The 25,841-nt window shown below is 40.0% G+C and overlaps 1 protein-coding gene across 4 annotated transcripts in view; it reads right to left on the reverse strand.

Annotated features, from left to right (window-relative positions):
* NUP93 (nucleoporin 93) overlaps positions 1-25,841 on the reverse strand; it is a 104,443-nt gene that overhangs the window by 71,579 nt on the left and 7,023 nt on the right. For 3 of the 4 annotated variants that reach the window (XM_068528313.1, XM_068528310.1, XM_068528312.1), the window contains exons 2-3: positions 16,668-16,860; positions 4,765-4,882 (exon numbers count right to left, since the gene is read on the reverse strand). In XM_068528313.1, the coding sequence (XP_068384414.1) occupies positions 4,765-4,882; positions 16,668-16,846 (297 nt within the window). In that variant the 5' untranslated portion in view covers positions 16,847-16,860. Of the gene's footprint in view, positions 1-4,764; positions 4,883-16,667; positions 16,861-19,193; positions 19,274-25,841 lie in introns of those variants that run through there. The other variant, XM_068528311.1, reaches the window with a different exon arrangement.

Here is a 25,841-nt window from a genome sequence, read left to right on the forward strand (position 1 = left end):
AAAGAGGTGGCATCTAGGAAAGCCTTAAGAGGGTCAGACTGACATTATGGCTCAGACATTTTCAGAGGTGCTACTCCACGCTAAAGGAAGGGGGTGAGCAAAGGCCTAAAGTATAAAAGGAAAATGAAAAAGTTTGGTAACCTGGTTAGCTGAAGTAGAAATCTCTTTCTCACACGCCCCCCCGCCCCAATTTAATCCTACCTATACTTACCCTGTAAACTAGAGTACTAAAAACTACTTTAAAAAAAAATCAGACTGCTTCTAGTTGGAAAATGTCTCTTGAGAAATCTCTTAAACACATTCTAGAACAGTAACCTGTTTGGAGAGAATGACTATGACTAAACTCTGGAATCAGACAAGGGTTGTCAGCCTCACTTTCCAAAGGCCTGAAAGAGAGTACTGAGGATGAGATCAGATACTTGGTTGAGGTTTGCAGTCCCTGGAACAACTAGAAATAGATGTCTTATCCTGAAACTCCTCCATGAAACAAAGTTAAATTTGAAGATGTTTCATTTATTACAGTTAATTTACAGTTTTAAATGTTCTGGCACTGTAAGTATAGTGGGTTGAAGTGGGTACTGCCAAAAAGATATGTCTAAGTCCTAACTCCTGGTACCAGTGAATGTGATCTTATTTCGAAATGGGGTCTCTGCAAATGTAATTAAGGTAAGCATCTCAAGATGAGACCACCTTGGAGTTAGGGTGGGCCCTAAATTCAATGGCTGGTGTCCTTATAAGAGAAGGGAGAAGTGGATTTGACACACCTGACAAAAAACCTATGAAGATGGAGGCAAACTGGACTTATGCTGCCACAGATCAAGGAATGTCAGGAGCCACCAGAAGCTAAAAGAGGACGGCGTCTCCTCTCGTGCCTTCGGAGGGCGCTGCCAACACCGATTTCAAAGTTCTGAGCTCCAGACTGTGAGAGAATGCATTTCTAATGTTTTAGGCCACTAAGTTTGTGGTAATTTGCTGTGGCAGCCATAGGAATCTAATACAGTAAGTTCAGCAATAATATTATTATATTTTGGTTTAATGCCATTTGGAAATATTACAGCCTAACGCCGAGAAACTGCAGCTCCCATTTTTTATGGCCAACCCAGGCTATTTCTGCAGAGCCTTTTTGAAAAATACATGTAACCTAGTGAAAAAGCCCAGAATATAACTGAACCGTGTAACTGTGCACTTTATTACTGTATAATACACATCATCCATGGTACATTAGGTCTGTTCAGACCACCGTAAAAATGTGTAGTCTGCCCTCTATATTTTTTTCCAAAGACGGAAGTGAGCAAGTGGATCTCTGTGAGAGGAACCATACTTGCAAGCACCACAAAGTCACTTAGAATAGAGCAGTACAGTTGTTTTAGTACCATGTCCTCTTAACAGTTATGGCTCTTCAGCTCTATTACAAAAATGTGTAGGCCTTCTTTACGACCATTTCCAAAAATTAAATCAATAAACATTAAAAAAAAATTCCACTAGCATCAGCCATACATATATTTAAGTGGGTTTATTTAAATATGTTACCTTTGCTGGCCACAGCAGTCTTTTAAAAATGCATTATCAATGCATGCCAACATCACTGTTTATGACAAACAACAAAAAACCTGTATTAATTTCAAGCTCCATTAGAAAAAGAAGGAAATACAATCAATGTTTACCAAACAGAAAAGGACAACCTATTCATGGGAAAATGCCTTTCCAAGCTTATAAGTAATGCAAACAATGGATGGTACAAAGTCTTGGACAGCACCTGTCAAAGGATCCTTCAGCATTTCCTTTTATGAATTTATAAGGTGACATAATAAATTCACTCTGACTGATACTCAGTACGTGGGATTAGGGTGCGTTCTCATCTCAAAAACTGCACTGGTTGGAAAACAAAAGCTCATACACAAAAATCGATCAGATTTATGGTATGTGAATTATATTTCAGTAAAGCTGGTAAAAATAAATGAGAAAAAAATGTCCATCAAAAAGTATATCTGGCCTTTTTAAAAACAAAAAATTGAAAATGTCCAAATTAACTCTTCTTGGACAAACAACACATTAAGAGAAGAATTAAAAGGAGGACCACTCCATGCTAAGGGTGAAAGCTGGCTTGGCTCCTATATTTGACTACTACGCAGGAAGTCAGGGAAGGACATGATACTACTATGTGTACAGGAAGTTTAGGCATAGATCAGCTGAGCCACACAATACAACTTAAAACTCCAATCTCTATCAATCACTAGAGCTATCTCAGATTAGGCCAAAGACTCAGCCCTTTAGAAGTTAAATTTTCTCCTTTAAGCCTTTGCTGGCAAGAAGATGAAGTCAATAGAGGATTTTATTTTGAAACTAGTTAGTCTTAAATCTTTACTTCAGGTCTAGATTATCAATTCCCAATTAATCAAAACTTACCTTGGAGTGACCATTTCACTATTTCACTATGAATAAGCTATTCCAGAAAAGCTCAACTGAGAGGTAAAATTTTGAAATGGAGGCATCCTTCCTCTCAAAGTTCAAAGACTTCCCAGTGGTGCAGGACCAAAACTCTTAGCCGTGCTCATTCCAAATTACGAAACTCTCTTTGATGTGACCAAGCATGCATTGCTAGGAAGCCACCTAATGGGGCTATTGAAGGACAGTGTTCATGCATAAAGTAGAAGGTTAGAATAAATGATCATTATGACTCAATACATTTATAAACCTGTCATTAATATCTCAAAGCAAAAAATGCTGTACCACATCAGCTGGAATTCATGAAGTGCATCGCTAAATGTTGCTGGGTATTCCAAATATGTATTACAAATATGCCAAAGAAAATCTAAAAAGCAGTTTTTAAAATAAACAACTTATTTGGCATTTTAAACATTAAAAACAACTCAAACAAACAAACAAATAACCTTTCAGCAAGTGCCATTTCTTTCCACACTATTAGGAATACTTCCCCAAATATATGGTGATTATTCAAATTATTTGAGCTATATCTCATTCACTCACCTGTTATGGGAGTAAGTATTTGTTTCTAGGGCATCAAGCAGTTGAAATAGAAGGTGGGGAGAGCAACAGCTAAAACTTAAAAAAAAAAAAAAAAAGAGGCAAGTATACATGCCATTTTAAGATTACACGGAAAGGGCTTCCCTGGTGGCACAGTGGTTAAAAATCACCCGCTTGCCAATGCAGGGGACACGGGTTCGAGCCCTGGTCTGGGAAGATCCCACGTGCCGCGGAGCAACTAAGCCCATGCACCACAACTACTGAGCCTGCGCTCCAGAGCCTGTGAACCACAACTACTGAGCCTGTGTGCTGCAACTACTGAAGCCAGCGTGCCTAGATTCCGTGCTCCGCAACAAGAGAACCCACCCCAGTGAGAAGCCCGTGCACCACAACGACGAGTAGCTCCCGCTCGCAGCAACTAGAGAAAGCCCACGCACAGAAATGAAGACCCAATGCAGCTAAAAATAAATATATTAATTAAAAAAAAAAAGATTACACGGAAATAAGAAGGCATCTATAAGGTGATAGGCAAATATTATTTAGTACATAAAACTGGAAAAAAACTGGATTTTCATACTCTGGGAACATATCAATAACAGGGAAAATAATGAATATCTATAGTTACTGAACTCTCAACTCAAAGTTGAGGGTTTTAGGTTTCTCAAGTGGAATAAACGCAGTAGAATTATGGCCATTACTGTAGATGGATTAAAACAGTTCTCGGAAGGGTAGTGGGGTAAAGAGTATTAATTCAAATAGAGCCCAAATAATAAATAACAGATCCATTTGTACTAGGATTTGCCTTTGTAGGACCTGCATCCTTTCATCTCAAAGGTAAATCAATGATAAAAATGGTATCCCACTATCCCTTCACTCTAACACAAGTCAGTGTTCCAATTCCTCAAAACTAAATGGATCACGGGACTTCCCTGGTGGTCCAGCGGGTAAGACTCTGTGCTCCCAATGCAGGGGGACTGGGTTCAATCCCTGGTTGGGGAACTAGATCCCACATGCATGCCGCAACTAAGAGTCCGTGTGCCACATCTAAAGAATCCGCATGCCATAACTAAGACCTGGTGCAGCCTGAAGGAATGAATGAATGAATAAATGAATAAACAAATATAAAAAAAACCCAAACAACTAAATGGATCACAAGATTTTTCCTTAACAATTTTGAACACACACACACACACACATACAAAAAAAAAACAGTTTCTGACTAGATTAAAATAGCAATCAATTGTGCCAGTGGCATGCTAGGTTAAATGAGACAGGAGTGCTCTATTAGACCATTTCCTGGTGCCACTAATGGAGCCAAATACTTCCTAGAAATCGATGAGTAGGTTTCAGTAAATAGTACTCTGTTTTCCCCAGCTCTTTGCCAAGCCACACAAGCAAGATGTAGAAAAGAAATGTGGAAGACGAATGGTAAAATTATTTGAGATCTAGCAAAGAAAGCAAGAGAAACTTACAACTAATGTCTCCGTGCCTTTGATTAAGCCCAAAGAAGGAAGAGAAATCTGTGCTCATAATTATAATAATTTAAAAAGTGCAGGTCGGAAATGCTTTCCTAAATTCAGTCTTACAGAGCACTCTGAAAATAATCCAATGTTCCTCCAAAGCTGAGCCTCCCATTCTCTTAATATCTGAGGAAGAAGAGAATTAACAAAGAAATGTGGTATTCCTAAACCAGCTGGTGAACAAAAGGCCAGGGCCTTCAGCCTGGGTTGCATGCTCAGGGTTGCACCTGCACCAGTCCTGGTACCTGGCAGCTCTTACCTGAATGTCTGTGTCCTTCACAGGCTCAAGAGGCTCAAAGGTGGTGGCTGCACTCAGACTCTCCAATCGCTGGGAGATGTGGGATATGTCAAGTCCCCGAGACCCAAGGAGAACTGACCTATATGTGGATATAGGGCAGGGAGAAAAAAGTAGAATTAGAACATCTAATATGCTTCCTAAAATACTAGAGAATATTTTTAGTATGAAACTAAAACTTCTTATATACTGCCCGAACACTTTTGTATGGTTGTTTTATACCTTTCCAAAAACATCTACCACCTGGGATAACAGACACAACGTTGCATTTGGTAGTAAGAGAGAGTTCTGATCACGCCTAATTTAGAGTGAGGGACCTGTCTAGGATAAATTGCTAGCATATCAATAAAATTATAGGCTAGACTGCTCCAAACATTTTATAGTAAAGAAAATCGTGAGGTACATATTATTCTCAATCCCCGTTTTACAGATGGGGGAAACAATGTGCAAAGAGGTTAACCAACTTATCAAAAGTCACAGAGCCAGGAAACAGCAGAGCCAGGTCACCAAGCTCCACAGCACAAACTCTTAACCACCATCCTATATTTACAGCCTCTATAAAGATAGATGTAGTAAACCACAAAATTTTAGAAGCTTCAGGAGAACCTAGTCTAAACTTCATTCATTAATTAAGGAAACTGAAAGTCCAGGGCAATCAATAACTTGCAAAGGGCAGGGAAACCAGAATCCAAGGCCAGTTCTCCAAAGCTTCTCTTCAAAAGCCAAACACCATGTGCAGTACATCTTCAAATTCCCTCTCTGCTGCCCAGTCCAACAGTAGAGGAAGCTGTCACCTGACTAATAAATGCTTTTGAAGAGAGATGGGAACACTACAGCTGGCTTTATGTCTACTCATCTGGAGCAATGTAACAATGGGAGAGCAAAAAAAAAATTATAGATTCTCACTAATATCTAGAACACTCTCTGGAAGAAAGAAACTCAGGGAAATTAATTGTTTAGACTGTTGCTTTTGGATTATGATTTAGTACCCCCAAATCCCATCGACAAAGTCTGTGCTCATTCTGAGTAACTTAGAAGAAGCTAGACCACCTGGCGGCACAAATAACCCTAACACCTACCTATGGGTGTTACACTGAAGATGACCAATTCTGAACTAACAGACTTATTGGAAAAAAGAAAAGACTTCTCATACTTATTTCCATTCTACTTAGTACCACAGGAATAGATAATGTGCACCCAGAGGGCTCCGCACTGTAGATTTTTGCCTCTTCCGTGCAGACTGGTCAGCTATGATGCCATCCCTGAGGCTTCCCCTCCAGGCTATCATTTCAAATAGATAATCTTGCCCCTCTCTTCTAACAATCCTTGATGGCTAACTTTCTAATACAGTGGTTCCCAGTCCTGGTTGCACATTAGAATCATCTAGACAACTTTCCTCCCAGTGATTCTGATTAGTGTTGGGTGAAGCCTGGAGCACGGGTATCAGTATTAGGCTCTCCTTCCCTTTTTTATTACAGCTTTACTGAGATATTATTCACATATCATACAATTCACCCATTTAAAGTGTAGAATTCCATGGGTTTTAGTATATTCACAGAGTTGTACAACCATCGCCACAATCTATTTTAGAACATTTTCATCACCCCTCCCTGCCAAAATTTCCCCCACTCCATCAGCAGTCATGGGAATGTATCAATAAAATGCTCATATCTCCACAAATCTCCCCCTAACCACTAATTTATTTTCTGTCTCTATAAATTTGCCTATTCTGGACATTTTCTATAAATGGAATCATAACAATATGTAGTCTTTCATGACTGGTTTCTTTCACTGAGCATAACGTTTTCAAGGTTCATCCATGTTGTAGCATGTATCAGTACTTCATTTCTTCTTCTTATTGAATAGTACTCCATCATATGGATATGCTATATTTTATATTAATGAACATATCATCATTTGAAGGACATTTGGGTTGTTTCCACTTTTTGGTTATTATAAAAAATGCTGCCATGAACATTCATGTGCAAGTTTTTGTGTGAACGTATGTTTTCATTTCTCTTGGGTGTATACCTAGGAGTGGAACTGCTAGGTTATATATTGACTCCCTGTTTAACCTTCTGAAGAACTGCCAGACTATTTTCCAAAGCAGCTACACTATTTTACATTCCCATGAGCAATGTACAAGGGTTCTAATTTCTTCCACACTCTTGACAATACCTGTTACTACCTTTTTGATTATAGCCATTTTAGCCAACTCCTTTTTAAACTATTATAGAAAAAATCTTAATATGAAATTAAAATAATAAACCCTGTACCTATCACCCAGCTTCAAAATCTAGCATGTTGTAGCAAACTCTATTTTCATCTACATCCCTACCTACTTTCCTCTCTCTACCGCCCAGATTATTTCGAAGTAAATCCAAAATATTCTCTTAATTATTTCATAACTTTAAAATGTGTTTGTTTGAATGGAATACAAGTAGGTTCTCTACCTGCAAATAACTGATATGCCTCCAAATGTCTTTTAATCTTTGAGTTGCCCCTCCATCTCATTTTTTTTTTCTTACAATTTCTTTGTTGGAGACTCTAGATTATTTGTTCCATAGAACAGTGCTACTCCAACTTGAAATGTGCATGTGAATCACCTGGGAAGCTTGTTAATATGCATATTCTGTTTCAGTAGGTCTGGGATAGGGCCTGAGGGTCTCCATTTCTAAATAGCTCACAGCTGATGCTTACGCTGTTGCTCTATGGACCAGACTCAAAGTAGCAAGGATGCAGTTTCCCACATAACAGGTTTTACTGATTGCATCCCCATGATGTAATTTAACATGTTCCTCCCACCTCTCCTATCCAATTTCCTGTAAATTGAAAGTAAGTGCTAATGGTTTGATCAGATTCAGGTGGCATTATTTTTTTTTTTTTGGTTCAATTACTTCAGACTTTTATCAAGAGGTATGTAATGTCTGATTACCTCTTTTTGGAATGTTACCAGACACTGATGATCATTGCTTAGTTGCATTAATTCCTTAGAGGTTGTAAAATGGTGATATTCTGTCTCTATTAGCTGGAATATTTCCCCTCAGAGCCACTCTTCATCAACTATGTGGTTACTCTGAATAATGAGTTGATTCTCTAGCATTCTCCAAAGGTGACTGATGAGTTTTGCTTTAGTATCATTATGAACTCATGAATTTAAACATATTTGATGTATTTCAATCCACTGCAGTTATTATCCTTATCATGCTCAAAATCATCTCATCTTTGGCCAGTAGAAGCCTTTTCAAGTTGGTTTCTGAGTTCTTTTGACATGACTCAAGTTGACCTACATAACTTCCTTGCCATCTGGTATGACAAGACAAGTTCATCTTACACTGACTTGCTCCAGACCTGGAATCGGTCAACTCTCCAAAGAGCCCCAGTTACTTTTTATTAAGAAATGGATTTTTAGAGACCACTATCTGGGCACTAGGATTGCTCATTGCTACACTGTTTCTAAGCCTTTCAGTAGGCAGAGCTAGAAATAGAGTTTTAACTTTTGTTTCAGTTTCCTTAAGATAAATTACATCAGGAGTTCATACTGACACTTCCAATTCAAAATTAAAAACATCAAGTTTGGGGTTAACCTCATAGATTTTCTATCTGTATCTCCTTTCTCTCATACCCAAAGTCCTAGTTCTCAGCATCACCACCTTAACTACTTATTTGCTTTATCCTACACTATACACACAATAGTCTCAAAACAGCAGTATCAATCCCTCTACCAACAATATCATTATTGAAGACCGATTAAGATATTACTTGGAAATGTTCCTCTCTGAATGATTATGTCACCAACTGAATGAGCATTTATTTTCCTTCTTTAGGAATTCCTTTCTTGGAATTTAATTTTGTTTTATAATTACGCAAAATATTCACACAATTCCAAAGTCAAATCTATAAAAAAGTCCGTCTTCACCTTATTTTTTCCCTTTTTCTATAGGTAACCCTTTGTTTGTTTGTTTACACCATTTATATTAATCACACCTTTTTATTTCCTGTATTTGTTGCTTTGACATCTGGGGCCTTGCTGGCACTAGAGCGATTGCCTCTCCCAGAGTTAGCTAATTCCTAGAGGCCTGTAAGTGCATATAATAACATATGCACACTAATCAGTCCAGAGCCCATAACTCAACCACCTCCTTCATTGGTTCACTATCCCCTGCCCTAATCATCTCAGGGTGAGGTACCAGACAACTAGAGACAGCGCCTTTACCCTAGAGCCCACTGAGGCTATTCAAACTAGCCAATCCTAAGCCTGCTCACCCTGCCTTCCCAGAGAAACCACAGTAAAGGCTCTTGCCCACGTTTTCCCCTTGCTTCCTCTGCCCTCTGACTGACCTCAGTGCTCCCTCAGTGGTCCTGCATGGCATGCCCTGCCTCCTGTTTCCAGAGAAATGTGAGTAGAGGGCTTCCCTGGTGGCGCAGTGGTTAAGAATCCGCCTGCCAATGCAGGAGACATGGGTTCAATCCCTGGTCTGGGAAGATCCCACATGCCGCGGAGCAACTAAGCCCATGCGCCACAACTACTGAGCCTGCGCTCTAGAGCCAGCACGCCTAGAGCCCGAGCTCCGCAACAAGAGTAGCCACCGCAATGAGAAGCATGTGCACCATGACGAAGAGTAGCCCCCGCTTGCATCAGCTACAGGAAGCCCGCACACAGCCATGAAGACCCAACGCAGCCAAAAAAAAAAAAAAAAAATGTGAGTAGAAACTTCTTCCTTCATGACAGTCATGTCATATCCATGTTTGCATGTCTTACCATACCTGATTATAGTAAATCTCAGGTACTTTTAAACACCTTCCTTCTTTTTTTATTAGCAGTTAGGCATATAAGTTTGTTACCTACTTTTTAAAAACAGCTTTATTGAGCTATAATTCACATACTATACAATCACCCATTTAAAACGTATAATTCATAGATACATGTATAAATGAATCACTTTGTTGTACACCTGAAACTAACACAACATTGTTAATCAACTATACTCCAATATAAAATAAAAATTAAAAAGAATTTTAAAAAATGGCAGAATGTTGATATGATAGGTGATGGGTACCTGGGAGTTTATTATACTGTTTTCTCTACTACTGTGCATGTTTTAATATTTCCATAATAAAAGTGTTAAAAATAAGTGTAATAAGAGGGGGAAAAAAGAATCTCAAAAAAAAAAAAGTATAATTCAGTGGGTTTTAGTATATTCATAGATTTGTGCAAGCACCACTACAATCGATTTTAGAATATTTTCATCACCCAGAAAAGAAATCCCCCTACCCACCAGCAGTCATTCCCTATGTCCCCTAATCTACCCACTCCCTTGGCAACCTCTAATCTACTTTCTGTTTCTACAGATTTGCCTATTCTGGACATTTTCTATAAATGGAACTATACAATATGTAGTCTTTTGTGACTGGCTTCTTTCACTTAGCATAATGTTTTCAAGGTTCATCCATGTTGGAGCATGTATTAGTAGTTCATTCTTTTTTATTGCCAAATAGTATTCCATTATATGGATGTCACTTTTATTTATCAATTCATCAGCTGTTAGACATTTTGATTGTTTCTACTTTTTGGCAATTATGAGTAATGCTGCTATGAACGCTCATGTACAGGTTTTTGTGTGAACAACCGTTTTCATTCCTCCTGGGTATAAACCTGGGAGTGGAACTGCTCAGTCATATGGTAACACTATATTTAACCTTTTGAGAAACTGCTGGACGGTTTTCCAAAGTGGCTGCACCACTTTACATTCCTACCGACAGTTTACGAGGGTTTCAATATTTTCCACATTCTCACCAACATTTGTTATTATCCGTCTTTTTGATTACAGCCATCATAGTGGGGGTGAAGTGGTATCTTACTGTGGTTTTGATTTGCATTTCCCTGATGGTTAGTGATGTTGAGCATCTTTTCATTTGCTTATTGGACATTAATATATCTCCTTTGGAGAAATGCCTATTCAGATCTTTTGCTCATTTTAAAATTGGGTTGTCTTTTGGTCCAGCCACTAAGTAAAACAATATGGAGGTTTCTCAAAAAACTAAAAATAGAACTACTGTATGATCCAGCAATTCCACTCCGGGGTATGTATTTGGCAAAAATGAAAACACTAATCCAAAAAGATACATGCATCCAATGTTCACAGCAGCACTATTTACAATAGCCAAGATATGAAAACAACCCAAGTGCCCATCCATAGATGATAAAGAAGATGTGATACACACATACAGTGGACTATTACTTAGCCATAAAAAAGAATGAGGGACTTCCCTGGTGGCACAGTGGTTAAGAATCCACCTGCCAATACAGGGGACACAGGTTTGATCCCTGGTCCAGGAAGATCCCACATGCCACGGAGCAACTAAGCCCGTGCGCCGCAACTACTGAGCCTGTGCTCTAGAGCCCGTGAGCCACAACTACTGAGCCCACATGCCACAACTACTGAAGCCCGCATGCCCTAGAGCCCGCACGCCACAACTACTGAAGCCCGTGTGCCTAGAGCCCGTGCTCAGCAATAAGGGAAGCCACCGAAATTAGAAGCCCACGCACCACAACGAAGAGTAGCCCCCACTCACAACAGGTAGAGAAAGCCCGTGCAGCAACGAAGACCCAATGCAGCCAAAAACAAAAAACAAACAAAAAAGAATGAAAATCTGCCATTTGCAGCAACGTGGATGGGCTGAGAGAACATTACGCTTAATGAAATAAGTCAGACAGAGAAAAACAAATAATGTATGATATCACTTACATGTGGAATCTAAAAAATAATGCAAACCAACGTATACGCAAAACAGAAACAGACTCACAGATATAGAAAACAAACTAATGGTTACCAAAGGGGAGAGGGAAAGGGGGAGGGGCAAATTAGGGGTATGGGATTAAGAGATACAAACTACTATATACAAAATAGATAAGCAACAAGGATATATTGTATAGCACAGGGAATTATTATAGCCATTATCTTGTGACAACTTTTAACGGACTATAATCTGTAAAAATACTGAATCACAATGCTGTACACCTGAAACTAATATAATATTGCAAATCAACTATACTTCAAAATAAATTGGGTTGTCTTTTTATTATTGAGTTGTAAGAGTTTTTAATATGTTCTGGATATAAGCCTCTTATTCGACATACATTGTAATATGCAAATATTTTCTCCCCATTCTGTGGGTTGTTTTCTCTCCTGATAGTGTCCTTTAAAGCACAAAAGTTTTTTAATTTTCATGAAGTTCAGTTTATCTATTTTTGAATCTGTCACTTATGCTTTTGGTTTCACATCCAAGAAGGTCAGGAAGATTTAAACCTATAGTTTCTTTTAAGAGTTTTAAAGTTTTAAAGCTTTAAAGACAAATACCATATGATTTCACTTATATGTAGAATCTAAAAACCAAATCAAATGAACAAACATAACAAAACAGACTCATAGATTCAAAGAACAAACAGGTGGTTGCCAGAGGGGAGGGAGGTGGGGGGAATGAGTGAAATAGGTGAGGGAGGTTAAGAGGTACAAACTTCTAACTACGAAATAAATGCGCCACTGGAATGAAGTGCACAGCATGGGGAATACAGTCAATAATATTGTAATAACTTTGTACGGTGACAGATGGTAACTAGACTTATTGTGGTGATCATTTTGTAATGTACAGAAATATCGAATCACTATGCTGTACACCTGGAACTAACATAGTGTTGAAGGTCAATTATACTCAATTAAAAAAAAAAAAAAGAATTGTTTCGGTCATTCTAGGTTCCTTGAATTTCCATATGAATTTTAGGATCAATTTACAAATTGCTGCAAAAAAGCCAGCTGGGATTTTGATACGAATTGCATGTAAACTATAGATCAATTTGGGGAGTGTTACCATCTTAATAATATAAAGTCTTCCAATCCATGAATATGGACTTTCTTTCACCTGCTTTCTTAAATAAATGATGAAGTACTATACCCTTTCCTTCACCTTGCATGTTTATTTTACTTAACGATATGGCCTGGAGTCGCTCCATCCACAGCGGTGTATATTCTCATTCCTTTGTGCTACTGAAAAGCTATGCTCATGTACCAATATTCAACCAGTCCCATATTGACGGATGTCAGAGTTGTTTCCAACTTTTGCTATTACAAATAATGCTGCAAAGAATAACCTTGTGCACACATCTTTTCGTACTTTTGCCAGTGTATCTTTGGGAGAGATTCCCTGGAAGTGGGATTGCTGGGTCAAGAGTAAACGCACTAGCTATTGCCAAATTCTGTGCCTCAGGCACTCTATCTCCACCAGAGATACATGAGAACGTATCCAGTGCCCAGTGATTTTAAGGCATACCAGGGCTGGGAACCTTGGCATTTAAAAATTAGCTATTAGAATTATGAGAAAAGAAAGGTCATCCAAGTGGCTGGTGCCTGGAGGAACTGTGCAGTACGTGGGCCTGTGCAGCGCATATGCAGAAGTCCTGATGGGGGAGGCGGAAGGAGGAATGATGAAGGAGGCAGGGAATCTAGGGTAGGGATGGTTTTACAAATAAAGGCTGTACCAGAAACTTTCAGCTTCTAAGGGTGGAAAAATCCAAAGGTTCCCTGCCCCCAACCTGCCCCAATTTTTGTAAGCCAGGCAGTTTCTCTTGAGCACAGAGCCAGAGAGGCTGGAGTCAAACAGTCCAGTCCCAGGAGAACAGGAGGACAAAAGCTGTTCTCAGTCAGTACATGGGGAGCAGAAAAAAAGGCAAGAGGTTTGAGTTAGTCCCACCAGTCACTTACTGACTGAAAATCCTGGGTGCATCACTTTTCCAAGCTTCCTTTTTCTCCTGCTAACATATGAAGGAAAACCCTGCCTCTCTCACCTCTCAGGCTTGTGAAGACCAGTCAAGACAGCACCTATGATAAGCCTATGGGAACTGAAAGTGCCTTACAAACGTGAGGGATTCTCACTGCCCAAGCTGGATTTGAGTTCCGGTGTGACCACCTGCTATCTGACTCTCCTCAATTATAAAACAGAGACAGTAACACTTATTTCACAGGGTTATTTTAAGAGGAAAGTATATAATGCATGTAAAGTACTTGGCACAATGTCTGACAAACAGTAAGTGCTTTAAAAGGTAGGTTAGTACGAGCATAGTAAAGTTATAATCTGCTGTTTAACTTTGGGCAAATAAATGTTTATACATGCTTTGCTTGAACATGAAGAAAAGTGTGAAAAAATAAGCAAATTAATAACACTGATTACCTTGGAGGGTAAAGTTAGGGAGAGAGAATGATTGCTGCCTTTTTCTTTGTACACCTCTAGGTTGTTTGGCTTCTGAGCTGAATGGAAAAATCCAATGAGGCATCTCCAATGAGAAAAAGGGAGGATGCAACTGACGATGTGTACCCAGGGAGGGCTTCACAGCTAGTGATAATATTCCATGTCTTAACTGTGCCATGTGCACAGGAGTGTTCATTCATTTTCCTATTATTTACACCAGGAGTCAGCAAACTTATTCTGTAAAAGGCAGACAGTAAGTGCTTCAGGCTTTGCCGGCCATACAGTCTCTGTCATCACTACTCAACTCTGCTACTGTAGCACAAAAGCAGCATAGACAATACATAAACAAGTAAGTGTGCCTGTGTTCCAATAAAACTTTAACAGGCAGCAGGTTGGATTTGGCTCCTGGGTCTTAGTCAGCCAACCCCTGATTTATACCTTTATATATGTTATGCATATTCTTCTTTATGTGTGAAGATATTTTACAATTTAAAAATATCACACACATGCAAAAAAGCCAGCAAATCTGTTCCCTAAAATGAAAAATCCAACAAAGTCTATTTAAACAAATGAATTCAACACAGAACAATTCACTCTTAGGTCTACAAGCTAATCTTAACTAAAATCTTGAAGACAGAAATTTTTTTCAAAATTTATTTCGTGTAAGAAAATTTTCTCTATTCACTTCTCTCCTCTGCCCTCATCCTGTACTGAAATATTCACATCACACTTTATGTCTCTGCCTATCAAGGAGATGGAAAAATACAGTCATCAGCCCTTTGGTTTCTTTTTGAGCACCTGCCCCACCCTATACCCATTCTTTCAATGTTCCAACTTCCTCCTCCCTAAAATGATGAATTTAAGGTAGAAAGAGATGAGGAAGAATGGAAATTTACAAGAAAGAGAGCATGACTGATAATTGTTCCCAAGAAAACATTTTCCCTTTTTGCTCTTAATTGGCTGTAAAGCTAATGCAATTAAATTATAACTATAGCAACTCAGCTGGCATCACAGTCCTTTCGCTCCAGCAGCATCCTTTCCACAGAAGCAAAAGCCTGCACGCTAAAGACCCGGGGTAACTGCAGGCAACCAGCAGCAGCAGCAGTAGGAGCCTGCAGGGAGGGCAAGTTAGCAGAAATGTCTAAAGGCTGGATGGGGTGCTGGGGAAAAGCGTAGTGGAGCAGTTGGCTGCATTTAGCTACAAGGCTGGATAGTGAAAAATCCCTGCCAGGGTTCCCCTGATTTGCCTTTACCAATACCAACAGAACAAAAACTAACTAGTATTTTAATAAATAAAATTCTGGGGAGACCTACATAAGAATTTCTACAACATCCTTACTGACTCAGCAGAGCAGCCAAAACATTCAGCTTTCAAGATTAGTTGGAAAAAAAAAATGTAGCCCTTATACTCACCCCCTGTGACATTTACTATGTATCCAAAACAATGTCCCCACCTTAACACCAGCACTTAGGTCTTATCAAGTTTAAGGAATGAAGACTGAGCAGATGACTGACGATTTCCCATACAGTATTTCCCACAGAGAATCTCAGCCACTTTCCAGACCCAGAAAGGTCACCAGTAACGTCACCTCTGCATCCTCCCATGACCCTTCCATCAGGGCTAAAGGAGCATACACTCTGGAGTAAACCTCACTGGGTTTGAATCCTGACTCACTACTCACCAGCTGTGTGATCTGAGAGAGTTACTTGCCCTTTCTGAGCCTTAGCTGCTCATCTGTAATACAGGGACCACAGTCCTACCATTTGTTGTGAGGATTAAGCAAAATCTTACTGATGCATAGTAAGTAATCAGTAAATCACATTTCTTATGGAAAGAGGCGAGATTTTTTCCTGCCTCACCAAACAATAAGCTTCTTGAGGGCAAGGACTATGTCTAATTCATGGTTGTAGTCCCAGAGACAGCCCAGGCCTGGCACAGTGGGGATCCCAAACACATGTCTGTGGAATCAACAACCCAAAGCGTGTTGTGTGGCAGCAGCAGCCACTAGCCAGACAGTCAACCTGCACTCTTCTCCTGCTGCACTCTCTTGGGGCTCACCCACTTTCCTCTTCTACAATCAACTGGCAGGCACTGCATTTCCAAGGCCTTTTAGAAGCAGCCTCTGGGGTCGCTGACAGTAAGCAGACAGGATCACTCCTCACTTGGATGGCTTCTCATCACTAACTGCTCATCAGTTTCTTCCAAGTACTCTTAAAAACTCTGCTCATCACTGGGCCCTCTCTGGCTTGGAGGGTAACACTTATCTGTGTGACCCACATTTACCAATATACTACGTGAGCCATTTATGACCAACAGTCAGTGAACCCAAGCAGGAATGACTGGGACGGTTTCTGTATGACAAAGCTCTTCGCCCTTTCTCACCCTGATCATCTCTGCCTGTGATAGGGGCTCGCAGCTTGGTCAGGCAGACAGGCTGGAAAACCCAGGAGGCAGGGAGACAAAGCAAGGCTGCTGACCTGTTTATAAAACCTCTCTTGAATCCCTGAGACTCTGGCTTGTCTCTGTCTTTTACAGACTACATCCAAATTCAAGGCAGGAAAGAAGAAGCAGATCCTGCCCCCGAGCCACCCAGCACCAGTGCTGCCTCCCCACCAGTACTCACGCCTTGACATCTGCTGTCTCCTGGGATGTGCGTGTGAGGGTACGGGAACGCAGGCGCTCGCCTGCCTGCTGGATCTCCTGTAGGTTCCGTTCCACATGGGGAAGCTCTGAGATGCCCTCGGTCTCAGCGGCAAGCTGTTCAGCTTGCTGAAGTAGCTCACCAAACCCCTCAGTATCCATTGGAGATGCAGATCCTAGGTGGGGGAGAAAAAGGAAGAGACCCAAATCAAGAGGAAAGATAGGCTTCAAACACTGCCTGAACCTGTCATAAGCTTAACGAAACACTAGGACTTTTTGTAAACAGACAAGGAGAGAGCTCATCAACAAGCAGGATTTGTTCCTGAACATAGCCCAAGAACAACAGGCCTGACAGAGAAAATGAGTCAGACTGGGAAGAAATAGATCATTTCTGTCCATACTGACAGCCCCAAGATTGATTTCTGCCACCAGAACAAATGCAAAGATATTAAGGCACAGATCAGAATTCCTGCCTCACTTCAGACTCAAAGCCGACAAGGCAACAGAACCCATGATGGCAACCTCTGGGAAGCGTAAAGAACCCTCACTCAAACTTCCTCTCCCTCCACCTGTCTTAGACAGAAAAACACCTCCACCCCCAGACGGCTGGCAATTTATAAGGCCATCTCATCTCATATGATTCCCAAACAACTCCATGAGGATCCTGAGAAGACAGAGAAGCAACTCCAGTCCACAGAGCTCAGCTCTGTGCCTAGAATACTCTCTGCTGCAATGAGGCTGAACTGAAACCAGAAGAACACAGGTCTTCTGACTAACCCTGTTAGTCTCCTTCGCTAACATAAAAGACAGTCTTTTTAAATTCATGTCCAAGTCTCCATTCACTCGTTCTTCAGCTTTATCTCTGAGAGCAGAGATCCATGTCTGCTTGTTATATATGACATTCAGAATATGACTTGTTAATATACCTACTACTTTTAGAGATACTGTTGCAACTAATAATTATACTAATTTAAGTAGCAGCTGGCTTCTAGACCATGACTATTATTAGCAAGATCACCTGTTTCTCCAACAACTGAGAAAAGTTCTGTGAACAATGTTGATATTTAATGCATATTACACATTTATGAATCTTCTATATACTGTACCATCCTTGTATAAGGTTCATAACTAAGAGGAGTTTTTACCTCCTACTACTATTTAAATCAACAGAAGATAAATAGCATCAACATCATTTAAAAAAATTACATTGCTAAAAGGTTAACAAAATTATTATTTATTAAAAAAAGAACAATATTCTTTAAATAGTAGCTCTTGTTGATTATACATTTCCTCTTTGTCTTAAACCCATGGCTTCTATTGTACTTTAGAAATCCCTGTGGTCTAGAATTGTAGTTACAATGTTAATGTAATATATAATTATATCTCAGCTATGAAGCTCAGGTTAATGTTAAAAGGGCATGGTTTCCACCATAAATCCACAGCAGCAGAATAAGGACTTTTAAAAATGAACATTAAAGGACATTAACTTTAAAGGCAAGGGCACAAGGTTAAAACAAAAATAGCTCAGCTGGAGTAAACATGAAGACATTTTGGTATTCTTTATGAAGTGCCAAGCTGACTTTAATCTTTAGACAAAAAGTCATATACACTATAACTCTTTACCTAAAGTTTCTAGATAATCATTGTCAGTTTTTTTTTTTACCTAATAGAATCAAGCTGTAACTGGCCACCTCTACCTGTGAGAAAATGTGGATCACAGAATGAGAAGGGTATTCTCGGGGACAGAAGAAGAAAGAAGCAGAGAGTATAATTAAACGACGGCTCCTGCTTGATGGAGAAATGTTTTTCCTCAGAAACCTATAGGGCCAATGATGTTCTATGAACTACCAGAAACATGGTCACTCACCAGAAAGAGGAAAAAAAAAGAAATATGCTGCCTCTTACCCCCACACTTTTTTTTAACTCTAAGCTAAAAATAATTTGTCTAACAGAGCCAAGGAGAAGGAAATACTTTTTTTCCTTCATAAGGAAAATTCTGGAACTCCCTGAATAAAACAAAACTTTTTAATGTTTATAAAAAGAAAAAAAAAGGAAAAAAATATATCTAACATTTCATGTAACATTTCCACGCCAGACAAATTCAGACAAAGGAAATGCTCAACTTCTCAAATGACTTGCCCATACAAAGATTTAAAGTGATGGATTTGAGGGTAAGTAATGAATGGAAAATAAAAGTCATGATTTACTTTAATCCAATAAATATGATTTTTTAAAGTTAACTAAATAGAATTATTTTGACCATAGTAAAATAAAGGCTGAATCTCTAAACATCCTAAACTTAATATGCCCCAAACTGAGCTTTAACCTTTCATCTACAAAACCTGCTCCTTGGCCTGCTCCAGTCAGTCGCTTGGGCCAAAATCCTTAAGGGCCTCCCTGACTCACATCCCACATCCAAATAAGCCAACAAAGCTTTTCAAATCTACCATCAAAATGCACCCAGAATCCACCTCTTCCCACCACGTTCCCCCATCCAAGTCACTCTCACCTCTTCCTGGCTTCCCGGCTTCAGCCCTTGTCTCCTACAGTGTCTTCTCAATCCAGCAACCAGTGATCCTTTGAAAGTCTGATCACATCCATCCTCTGTTTAAACTTCTTGTACAGAGTGAAGCCCTACAGAAGCAAGCCATCTCTTCTTACCTCCTAGACTCATCTCCAGTCCTGTCCCCCTTCCTTTCCTGGGCTCCAGCCACCCTGGGGCCTCCTTGCTGGTCCCCCAGTGGGTCAAGCACATTCCTGCCCTAGAGGCTTTCTTTGTACTCCTTATTTCCTCTACCTGGAACGCACCTCTCCCAGATATGCTCATGGCTGATTCCCTATCTCTCTCAGCTAAACTGTCAGCTTGCCTCTGATGCCAACCTAGAACAAAATATTTAAGAGCGCAACCTGCAACCACCCTCAGCGCTCTCCCCCACCCCCAGCTAGAATGTAAACTGCACAAGGATAGGGATTTTTGCCTGTTTTGTTCACTGAGGTACCCCAGGTTCTTAGAACAGTGCCTGGTACATAGTAGGTTCTCATCTGTTGAATGAATGGGAGTTTTATTCTTCCGTTTGTGGAGACTCTGTTCTTCTTGAAGGCTTCCTACACACTCTTGCCAAAGCAGCACCCACTGGCAAGCAGAGACCAAAGCAAAAACATTCCCTTCCGACTACCAACTGATACTTAACATTTCTGAGGCTGCACAGCATAAGGCAGAGACAGTATAAATGGCATGAATTCAGATCACACTTGGTCCAGACTAGTGCTTTCCCTCTAAATACCCAGACAAAAACCCAGTGATATTTTAGAAGAAACAGCCCAGTTTTCAGGTGAACAAATTCCAAACTAAAAGAACAAATATACATACAGGAAGAACTGTGCTATATAAGTTTAGAGTAGAAAATAAGCTTGTTCCATGTCTGTCTGAGAGAAGAGAGAAATGTATATGATACCATATTTGGGAAAAACTGGATCTGTCCTGCATTATAACTCAACCAGTGGAAACTGAGTTACAAAAAAGTTATTAAAGTTGCCAAATGTATACTTTGATGTAGTCATCATCTCATTAAAATTTTTAAACGTATGGTTAATTTTACAAATTTAAAGACAATTTTTAACCCTTCTGCAAAATAAATATCAACTTAGCCACAAAACATAAGGGTTAAACCAACCGAATATCAATTTTGACTCGATACTGAAAACTGATCATGAAAATAACCTCACTATCTTTGTCCAATAGTGAGAACCAGAATGATTAGCGGGAGGGGAGGTGTGAGAGTGAAGTCCAAGCTCTGTGTTGGGAAAAAAATCTGGCCAAGACACACACAGAGACTGGATGCCAGCTGCACCGCTGGGGAGCTGTGGAGGAGGGAGCCAGGAAGAAGCCACACTGAGAACCCACAGAAGTGGGATGTGGAACAGTCAATGCAGCAAAACTGGGGCTGGATGCGAAAAGGCCAGCAAGGACAGACAGCACTAAGGCTCCTCTCTGTCAGCATGACTCTGAGCCTGATTGTTGAGGCCTCTGGAAACACCGAAAGGTGCTTCAGAGAGCATGGCAGGGTACCAGGGCCCTAAGCAACAAACTGCTCTCCGTGCCTCTTGGCAGAAGTCCTACTGAGCCTCCACAGACCTCCTCAAACACCCGGGTAAGCCTTAAAATGAAGGGCAAACTTATCACTGCTGTTAGAAGGCAAGACTGGTTATCCTTTGGTGGCGGGGTGGGGGGGACAGGAGGAGGCAGAAAGGAGGCTTCTGGGGGGCTGGTAAATTTTTTTATTCTGGGTGCTGCTTAATAGTGTGTTCATTTTGAGAACATCCATTGAGCTAGACTTGTGATTTATGTACTTTTCTGATTGTGTATTGCACTTCAATAAAAAGTTCCCCATCAAAATGAAGGACAATGACCCACTGCTTTTTCAGAGGTTGCAGACACCCTGCTATATTAGAAATGGTGGGACCTCCCTGGCGGTCCAGTGGTTAAGGCTCTGTGCTTCCAATGCAGGGGGTGCGGATTTGATCCCTGGTCTGGGAACTAAGATCCCACATGCCCCGCGGTATAGCCAAAAAAATTTTTTTAATTAAAAATAAATAATAAATAAATATAAATGGTGAATGCTCTTAGTGGGAAGTTCCCAAGATCCAGACCTCTTCACCACACCTAGAGGATGCTGAGAAAATTAACCAGGGGAAAAAATTAAAGCCCATGGCTTTAGAGAGACAGCTCCCACCTAGAGCTAAATCCAAGGACTGGGCAGACTTCCATTTCCTTAAATTAGTCAGCACTCACCTGTCATTCAGTGTCCAAAAAAATGTCCCTTCCAGGCACATAAACATTCTTAACAAAGAGAAAAAAAAAATCTCCAAATGGCATATAGGATGAAATGGACTTAAAAAAAGGGCAGAGCAAAAATGCATCAAATAATTTCGGTTCACTTGCTATTAACATGTGTCTTAATTATGAAAAATATGGTCATTTCCACATTCCCAATATAACCATGTTAAATATTTAATCAAGCCAAAAAAGAGTAGTGTAGTATAATAAGAAATATATTTGGTCTTTGTCCCCGAGTTCCTGGCACACAGCTTCTAAAACCCTCGGAATGTCCTGAAGTTCTGAGTCTTTTGTAACTCACAAGGAACCCCTTTTAAGCACACCTGAATTTATGCAAATGAGGTAACTTGGAGAGGCTAAGCTAGGTGGCCTCAGGATGGGACTGGTCACCAGAAAGACCAAGTGATTAGACAGTTGGAACTTTCAGCCTCACCCACCAACCTCTGGGAAGGGGAAGCAAGGGCTGCAGATTAAGCTCTATAAAAACTCTTGAACAATGAGATTTGTTGAGTTTCTGAGCTGGTGAATGCATCCACACGCTGGGAGAATGGTGCACCCCGGTTCCACAAAGACAGAAGCTCCTGTGCTAAGGACTCTTCCGGACCCCGCCCTATGTACCTCTTTACCTGGCCATTCATCCTTCATAATAAATCAGCTGATTTACCCCTGGGAAAGAACCCAAATCTCCCCTCATAATTTCCTCATCTCTAAAGAGGAGATGATAATGCTTATCTCCTTCAAGGGGTTGATGATACACAGAAAGTATTTTATTAACTCTCCTGATTTATGTCACTGTAAAATGCTATTTTAGCTTTTTCCCAAAGTTGCCAATTTGGCAACATATTGTCAATTATAAACGTCTCTGCTTCAAAAAAATCTTCTAGCAAATATATGATACTAAATTGACTTATTTAATCACAGCTTCGTATCATTCAGTAAGAACTTCTGGGAGACACCTGCAATTTTTAAATGTACAATTTTTACATTTCCCACATCAAATATGGTTTTAATTATAAATCCAAATTCCACAATGAAGGTGTGATTCAAAAGAAATTTAGCATTGAATTTCAAGTGGAAATCTTGCCCTCAAACTTATTATTAATTAGACTGTAACAGGATTAAAACACAAGAAGAGTGTTCAATGTCCAACACCAAGATTAATGAGGAAAGCCTCACAGGAGGTGTCAAAAGCTGAAGACTGGTTCTGTTCTCCTCTCTTCTTCTGAATACATAAACTACGGTTAAATGACAGCATCATTCTACTTTGTACTATATCTGTCAGCTGTCAATTACAACAACCAAAAGAAAATTACATCCTAACAGATACTACTGTTTCAGATGCCTCTAGAAGAGGAAAACGATGATTAACCAAAAAAAAAAAAAAAGTGCTGTGGGATAACTCTTTATAGTCCTGTGAAACTAAGTAAAAGAGTTAGACCTAATCATTATTCAGAAGGTAGACTTCTGGAGAAAACAAAGAACTACTTTTGCAAATATGTTCCTATAAAAGGGTTTCATCTTCAAGGAATTCATAGAAGACTCTGACAAGTACAGGTTTCTGGCAACTGACTATACTGCTGAACTGAATGAATAAGCATTTTCAGAATTCTAATGGAAAACTGATGAATTCATAAAAGTGCTAACAAAAGATCAAGATGAAAAAAAAAATTACATGGGACTGAGTGAACTGATGAGGATGATTATAATTTTTGTGACTTTCTGTTTGAATAAAAAAAAAAAATCCCACAAGGACTCAGAGGCAAAAAATATACAAATCAATTTTCACTGCAAAGTAAAGGAGCTGTTACAGTGGAGGATTACTGGACTGAATGTCAATATTATGACATAGTATGAGTGTGTTTCGTGTTTGGTAAATGCAATCATTGCTGCTTTTGTTGTGGTCATCCATTTACAATGCTTGGTGTCAGTTTATTTATCTCTTGTAAAAATAAAACAGTGTGTGTGTGAAAAAAAAATTTTCTTAATAGCGGTTCTCTATATTTGTTTGTAAACATGTTGTAAATAAATGTTATTGGTTGGAAAAAAATTTTAAAAAAATAAATAAAATAAAATAAATCTAAAAAAACAAAAAAACAGAAAAACAAAGAACTAAAATAAATTACCCTAGACAGAAGAGAAATTAAAAGACCTGGGTGATTCAGTACAAGTATGGGCCTGGATGACTCAGTGTTTGCAGTAAGGAGTGTGTAGTATCAGCTTTCTTGATACATAAAATAACACTTGTATTATTCATCTTCAATGAGCAAAGAGAAGCAATCTGGCATCACACAGAAACATAAAGTACCCACACAGCCTACCTTCTGACAAATTCTTGGAGTAGAAGGCCTGGGATAGAACTGTGGACCCCATCCTGGCTTTGCCCCACATTAGCTCTCTGACCCTGGGACCGGCCCTTCCTCATCTCTGGATCCCAGTTTCACCACCGGTGAGAGGAAGGGGTTGGCTCAGGTGATTTCTAAGGTCCTGCCCGCCGTGAAGAATCTACAGATGTGGGATATTTTAATTCAGTCCTTAAACTCACTTAATGAATGTGTCCTTGGAAGGAGCAGCCCCATTTTAGTGGTGATGAAAAGTGTCTGTACAAAGAACCTGAGGAATGATACAGGCCCCATATTACAGCTGGCATAAACAGGGGCAGATCACCAAGTCTACTTCCAAAAGGCTTTGGCTCTGGCTCGTCTCTGGAAACCAACGGTTCTCAGTTGGGGGCAGCTTTGCTCCCCAGGGAGCACTGGCAATATATAGAGGCATTTTTGGTTGTCACAACTGAGAGAGAGAGGCGACGTGCTACTGACATCTAGATGGCAGAGGCCAGGGATGCTGTTAAACATCCTATGATGCACAGCACAACCTCCACAGCAAAGAATTATTCAGCCTAAAACATCAATTGTGTCAAGGTTGAGAAACCCTTCTGTAAACTAAGGAAGGCTTCTTGTCCTGAGAGCCATGACACCAGCATCACAGGCACCAGGAACCCTGGGAAATATATGCATACATTTTTTAAAAAATATAAGAGAAACACTATAGCTGTTATCAGATTCTAAAGTCTGAGTCCCCTGCCCGCCCCCCCGACCCCAAATAATCTTACAACACTGTATATACAGAATTATACCATTTGAGTTTTTAATGGTGGTAGTCATTCCCCGGTATACCACACAGCAATGGAAAAGATCAAACTAAAGCTACATGGAACAATAGGGATAAATTTCACAGACATAAAAATGAACTAAAGCAGCCAGACACCAAAAAAAGACACTGCATGATTCCATTTATATAGATTTTAAGAAGAGAAAAAACTAATCTGTGGTGCTAGAAACCAGAACACTGGTTATCTGGGGGGTTGGTGAGGGTGGGGATGGGGAATGACTGGGAGGAAGCACAACAGAACTTTTCTGGTACTACAGGCTGAAACGTGTCCCTCCAAAATTTGTATGTTGAAGTCCTAACCCCCACTGTGAAGGCATTTGGAGAAGGGACCTTTGGGAGGTAATGAGGTTTAGATGAGGTCCTGAAGAGGGGGCCCTCATGATGGGATCAGTACCCTCCTAAGAAGAGACACCAGAAAGCTGCTTCCTCTATCGCCCACCCCAACTCCACACACACATTCACCCAGGAAAGTACGTGAGCACACTCGAGATGGTGGCCACCTTCGAGCCAGAAAGACAGAGGGTCTTCACCAGAACCCAACCATGTGGCACCCTGGTCTCGGACTTCCTCCAGAACTGTGGAAAAACAAACTTCTGTGGTTTAAGCCACTCAGGCCATGGTGGTTTATATGGCAGCCTAAGGTAAGACACCAGGGTATTGGAAATATTCTATATCTCAATATGGGTGATGGTCATATGACTGAATAAATATATAAAAATTCATCAAGCTATACACTCAACATATATTAAGTGTATATGTTAATACATATAATACATATATTAAGGTTTGTTCACAGATAGAATTTAGAAGAAATAGCAAGAAACATAACATTAGCATAGCAAGAAACTTATTCGCAGTATCTCCAGAGAGAGAGCAAAGCTAAGATTTGGGAGATTTCTACTTTTCGTTGTATAACCCTCTGTCAACCTGAATCCTTTCCGTAAGTGTACGTGACCTTTTCTAATTTTTAATAACTTGTTCATTTTAAAACTGCTCTAAACTCCCTGCCTCAGAGTGTTTGCCTCACCACTGCCCCTGACTCCTCGATGGCAATGAATGTCAAATCCACACTCCCATCCTGCTTCTTGAACTCACGCTCCAAACCAGGAGGTTCCAGGCACTGCCTGTGCGTTTCCACTCAAACCCACAACT

Source organism: Eschrichtius robustus, chromosome 19 (assembly GCF_028021215.1).
Source record: "Eschrichtius robustus isolate mEscRob2 chromosome 19, mEscRob2.pri, whole genome shotgun sequence".
NCBI classification, from domain to species: Eukaryota; Metazoa; Chordata; class Mammalia; order Artiodactyla; family Eschrichtiidae; genus Eschrichtius; species Eschrichtius robustus.